This window comes from Daucus carota, chromosome 3 (genome assembly GCF_001625215.2).
Source record: "Daucus carota subsp. sativus chromosome 3, DH1 v3.0, whole genome shotgun sequence".
Classification (NCBI taxonomy): domain Eukaryota; kingdom Viridiplantae; phylum Streptophyta; class Magnoliopsida; order Apiales; family Apiaceae; genus Daucus; species Daucus carota.
Window position 1 is genome coordinate 10,774,560 of NC_030383.2, and position 6,113 is coordinate 10,780,672.

General features: G+C 31.8%; 1 protein-coding gene across 2 annotated transcripts; it reads left to right on the forward strand.

Moving 5' to 3' along the window:
• Positions 1 to 1,030: 1,030 nt before the first annotated feature.
• Positions 1,031 to 4,667, forward strand: LOC108214265 (bidirectional sugar transporter SWEET5). 2 transcript variants are annotated; one of them, XM_017386187.2, is made up of 7 exons: positions 1,031 to 1,233; positions 1,802 to 1,848; positions 3,324 to 3,360; positions 3,470 to 3,686; positions 3,786 to 3,947; positions 4,083 to 4,193; positions 4,342 to 4,667. In XM_017386187.2, the coding sequence occupies exons 2-7, from the start codon at positions 1,803 to 1,805 to the stop codon at positions 4,462 to 4,464; spliced, it is 696 nt and encodes a 231-aa protein (XP_017241676.1). In that variant the 5' UTR covers positions 1,031 to 1,233; position 1,802; the 3' UTR covers positions 4,465 to 4,667. The 2 variants fall into 2 exon arrangements, with proteins under 2 accessions (XP_017241676.1, XP_017241677.1); XM_017386188.2 differs by having other exon boundaries at positions 1,078 to 1,233; positions 1,760 to 1,848.
• Positions 4,668 to 6,113: the final 1,446 nt, after the last annotated feature.

A 6,113-nucleotide genomic window follows, 5' to 3' on the forward strand; every position in this document is an offset into this window, starting at 1 on the left:
TAATTCTAATATAAAATACATTTATAAATATAATATAATAGGAGTTCGTTTAAAATTTGATAGAAAGAATTTAATACTTTGGCATGATATATACAATTTTAATTTATTATTTATAAATTAATTTTTTCACACCATTTAAAATATATTTAAAAAGTTTATAAATAATTAAAAAGCTCCCGTGCCTTGCACGGGCTATAAGCTAGTCTATATTTAAAACGGGTTGTTTGTGTGAGAAGGTTGGGTAAATTTATGTTACCTATCTATATTTAAAATGGGTTGTTTGTGTGAGAAGGTTGGGTAAATTTATGTTACCTTATGGTAAAATAGTGGGTATAGGTTAACCTTCACTGGTGTGCATGTTGAATATGTTGATGTTGATAAATAAATATAATTACATTATAAAAAGTATAAAAAAAGTATCACTACAATTAAAATGAAAAAAAGTATAAAAAAAAAGAGAGATAAAGGTAGTAACTTATTACCCGTGTGCCATGTACAAATCACTTGTAATATTCCTTAATTTATCGGGTATGTTTTGATATTTACTTTTAGTGTGAGTATAGATTTATATTAGAATAATATACGTTTTAGGTAAAATAATTTTCAAAATAATTAATAAACATACTTGGGTTATTATATTTTTATTAGTGCATAAAATAGAAAAATTTATTTTACACTATTGAATAAGATTTAATAGTCAATTTCAGTAACTAATTACAAATCAGCCCCAGTATCATGAATGATATTAAAATAATTTATTATTAATTTATATAGTAAACTGTGTAACCTACTATTATAATGTAATTATACGTGATTTGTTTAGAGATATTATAATAATTTGTTAATATTAAACTTTAATATATTATTGATTCATTTTTATATTTTAAAAGTATTAATTTCATAAATAAGAAGACATAATCAATATTATTAATATCAATTATTTAATAATAATTTATAATTTATTTAAAATTATTACACTAATATTATTTTTAAGTATATATAATATTTTTATGAAAACTAAAATAACATTACCGCCCGCTTCGAATAAAAAAACTAAATCAGAATTATATCAACTAGTAACTTAACCGATTAGGGGTAGACGCAGACTCAACTCCACAGCGGATCTGCCGCAGCACTCAACGAAATCCGGCGATTACACGAACTTCTGGCGATTCCACGATCCTTCGGCGCCATACAGTCAACACTTAATCAGAATTTTATCTACTTAATCAGGTTAGTATCATCTGTTCATCTTCAATCGCTCAATCTTCGGTGCTATGCATTCTATTTCTTTTGTAGTGTGCCTCTTGGATGTGGATGAACAAGACAATGATTTTTGTTTCTATCGATGACGGATGAGCTTAGTTTCTTGTCATTTTGTTGTTTTTAGTTCCTGCTTGTCGCAGAGTTTTAGAAACAAAAGATTGAATTATGTTAAATGCAACCCATGATGTTGAATTGGTTTGATCATGAATTGTGGAATGATGTATGTTATGGATGAATTCAGAGAATCAGGATTCAGATGTGTATAGTCTGCCTACTACCTGTGGATTTATTTTCGGATTTCAGATATCCAAATCCGAAAATTTTCGGGTTTCGGGTATTATCCATATACAATCCACTTTTTTTTTCGGGTTTCGGGTGATATCCGAAATCCATTGGATCGTATATTTCAGGTTCGGGTATGGGTAAAAAATTATGCCCATATCCGATCAGATTGCCATCCTATTCTCACTTTACTGCTGATTGTGGATACCAGACCAGACTAATAGATCTCATTTTGTCTCTAACAAATCTCAAGGATGGTGCATGCCAAACTCATTGTCCGTGCGGTCTTTGGAATAATCGGTGAGCTCTTAGATTCAGGTTTCTGAATTAGTAAGGTTTTTTTTAAATGAATTGAGTGTGTTTATAATTGTCCAGTTAGCTAATTGAGTTGAGTGTTTGATTTGGGTTCTTTGATGATGTCTTACTGTTAATTGGTGTTTATGTTCCGCAAATCCACTTCAATTTCAATCCCCCCCCCCCCCCCCCCCACCCCCCCCCACCCCCCCGCGGCACACACACTTTTGTGTTTGGAAGGGGTCAGTTGTGATGCACAATGTGATTACTAACTATAGGTGTTAATGGATTTTGTACGCATATTATGGTATTGGAAAGGGCGAGTCTGCTAGTGAATTAAGGGATTGGTGTTGGCTGTTGCATAGTATATTAGCTATACTTTTTTTAATGAAGTGAATTACCTGATTAATTCAGATGGAATGAAATCTTATTCCGTTTATGTTACTAAGCTTTTGTCGATTTTTTTTTAATGAATTGAATGTGTTTATAATCGTCCAGTTAGCTAATTTGATTCAGCTAAAACATATTGTTTGCTTTCTTTTGCTTTTTGATTTGATTCATAGATGTGAGTGGCATTGTGTTTATAGTGATGGTTTTTATTCAATTAATAATAATTCTTTTTTAGTTCGAACGACTTGTTTATAATTTTATATGTGGTACATGTTTAGCTAGCAGGTAAAAAGATGTTTGTGTACATTATGTAAGTGATATGTATACATTAAGGTATTATTAGCTTAAAACCCATGCGGTCCACAGATATTTTTTTTAATGTTGTATGGTTTTTTAATTTAATTTGAATTAAAATTTTAATATTATGTCATTAATTTGAATTGAATTGATAAGGCGTTTTAGTTTTAAAAGGCTAATTGGTTGGTTATTAACAATTATAATATTGTTATTTTATGTAATTTAATAGAATTGCCTATGGGACTTGATTAGAGAAATTAGAAAAGGTAACGTGCTTTAGCTAAAATAGGTTTTTGGGTGAGCTATTAATAATTATAGTGTAACACTCTATTTTATTTAACAGATTTGACCATGTTATTTTTGAATAAGTAGATGTTTAAGTTGGGAAAAATAGAAAAGGTAATATGTTTTAGTTGAAAAAGGTGATTGATGTTTTAGTTGAAAAAGGTAATTGGTTAATTATTAGTAATAGTAATATTAATAATAAATTGCCGAAAACCGAAAACCAAAACTTTCAAATGTTTCGTGTATTATACAATGGTATAGATGTGCAATTACGAGCTTATGAGTTTTAAAACAATGTTTTGATGTATCATGTATATATGCTGAAGAAAACATGTACTATGTTTTTGAATAAGTACCCTATACCATCACTTATCTGTATTGTTTGGAGATCGAGTATAACAGATTGATACTAGTATATACACTTATATTGTTTGTGATTTATTATACATATTTTATTGTTGAACATATCTTCAAATGCCTTCATCTTTTCTTGGATTCTCTTTGGACAGGGAATATCATTTCGTTTGGCCTGTTTGCTTCTCCAGTGTAAAATATCTCTCTCTCTCTCTCTCGCACCCCCCCCCCCCCCCCCCCCCCCCCGCCAAGGTACATTTCTGTTTTGATTTTTTTATTGATCCTGTTTTTTCACGTGCAGGCCAACATTTTACAGAGTAATTAAGACTAATTCAGTGAACGAGGTCAAACCTAAATTTCATCTTTTGGCGACAATGAACTGTCTCCTCTGGGTGTTATTTAGTATGCCGTTTGTTTGTCCAGGAAACATCCTTCTGCTAACAGCTAATGGCTTTGGTGTTGTAATGCACCTTGCTTATCTCATCATCTTTCTCATCTATGCCACAGACAATGAAAGGGCATGTATTCAGTTCCTTTATACTTGCTAACGGCTAATGGCTTTGGGATTCATGTAATTTATGTGTACTGATAGAAGCATACACATGTATATATTGCAGATGTACAAAGGAGGTGTATTGTTGGTTGAGTTGGCAGTGATTGGTGTTGTTAGTGGACTGGTTACTGGGCTAGTAGATGATATTTCGCGGAGAAGGTTTATTATGGGACTATTGTGCGTTTACTCTGCCTTCATGATGTACTTATCCCGTTTTTTCCATGTGGTACGTATGTCTGGCTTGTGTGTCAAAATTATTAGGTGTATTCACAACCAGAATAAATATATTTGTTTAAAAAGGAAATCAGTGCTGATTATATACCTGCTCCCGGAACATGATGTATATATGTGTGTATAACAGGTAGTAGATGAGAGTGCTGATTACATGCCATTTCCTGTAGTGGTGACCAACACCCTCAATGATCTTTGCTGGATATTCTATGGCTCACTTGGATTTGATGTTATTGTTTTGGTAATTTAAGATATTATCTTATTAATACACAATGCAGTTCACAAGTTTCATATTCTACTTATAGTAAATAAAGTATTACTTGAAGTTTTCACGTGATGTATATTTTGCCTGCAGTTACATAAATTCATAACTTGATCTCTTTTTGTAGTTTGCATATGGTTTGGGATTTATTGTGGGAGTGATTCAACTTGCACGACATGTTCATTCTAACAAAATTCCTGATGATAAGAAGTTAGCAGCAGCTGATGTGCAACTGCAAGGAATGGCATAGTTTACTGTTGTATGCTTGTATGTGTTGTTTGCAACATAAGTTTAGCAGCTGTTTGCTAAACTTCTGTATTAGCGGGCTGTTTACGTATTTTGATTTAAAATGCATTCTGCTGACTTAAAATATCAGCTGGTCTGTATATGCAGTTGGTATCCTGAACACTGATTTCTGAATTCTAACATATCTCTAGTTGATTCAAAAAATAATTGTCTGAGTAGTGAGTACCTTAAGAAGCTAGCTTCCATACATGAATATAGTTGTGAAAAGCTGACTTATCAGAACTTATATGTTGAACTTAATAAGTACGAATACACTGAACTAAAACGGAGAATGAATTATTTCGGTTCGGTTCCAGTTCGGTCTAAAGCTAATTTCGGGTTTCAGTTCTTTCGGTCCGGTTCGGTTCTGGACCGAACCGACCGAATGCTCAGCCCTATACACCATTACTACACATTGCTGCAGTAACAAAATTTAGCAACTTGTCCAACTAATTATTACAAATGTCAACTTGACTTATAACATGGTTCAATATCCCCCCTCAGATTAAAATCGGGAGAAAACACATTCTACATGGATAAAATACACCAATGAGATTTTCTGCTTAGTCTTTTAGTAAGAATAGATGTAGCTGATGAGAACTAGGAACGTAAATTGGCTGAAGTATCTTCAACTGAACTTGTTCCTTGACAAAATGATAATCAATAGCAAAATGCTTAGTCTATGGATGAAAAACTGGATCAGCCTGCTATCACCGTAAATATTACTCCCTCCATCCCAAATTAGATGGCTTTGTTGATTTTGGGCACACAGTTTAAGGTTCATTGACCGCATAGCTACATGATTTATTTTTAAAATTTTATTTTTGCAAATAAATATTTAAATATGAAATTTTTATTTACAAAAGAAAAAATAAAAAAATAAATTTCGGAAGTAGACGAAGTTACGTGCCCAAAATCAACGGGACCATCTAATTTGGGATGGAGGTAATAATAGAAAAAGACTGAGGGATGAGCAATTTAGAAAGCAATAAATGCATCCAAGCTAAATCACAAGAAGTATCTGCAATAGCTCTAAGTTCAGATTCTGTAGTAGATCTGGAAACCACATGTTGCTTCTTAGATTGACAGCTAACTAGAGAGTTACCAAGAAGCAAACAAAAGCCACTTATAGTGAGGCTAATTGTTATTTTACACAGAACTAGAACAAAGATTTTAGAGAGGGGTTGAATACAATTTTTTAAAACTTTTTTTTTTTTTGAAATTATCTTTTAAAACTTTTAATAAATTCAAGATAATAACACAATCAAGAACAGTTAAGCAATAATACCAAGTATTTTAAAATACGGGTGGAATGATTGATCCACCAGTGAAAATATATTAAGAAGAAATTTGTGAACTTTTACAAATTCTCAGCTACTGGTTTTTCAACACTAGAACAAATAAAGTTGGAGATACCTAGAACAAAATTTGTTATTTCAAAAGTATTGGTTTTTCTAGTGTTTACTAAGCACTAAAATCCATGAATTTGGAGGGTTTTTTTTTTTTTTTTTTTTTGTAAGGATGAATTTGGAGGGTTTTGATTGGCTTAACTTCTCTAATAATGATAGACTCACCTACATTTACGACAACCACACCAATTAAAACTCTTCAAAT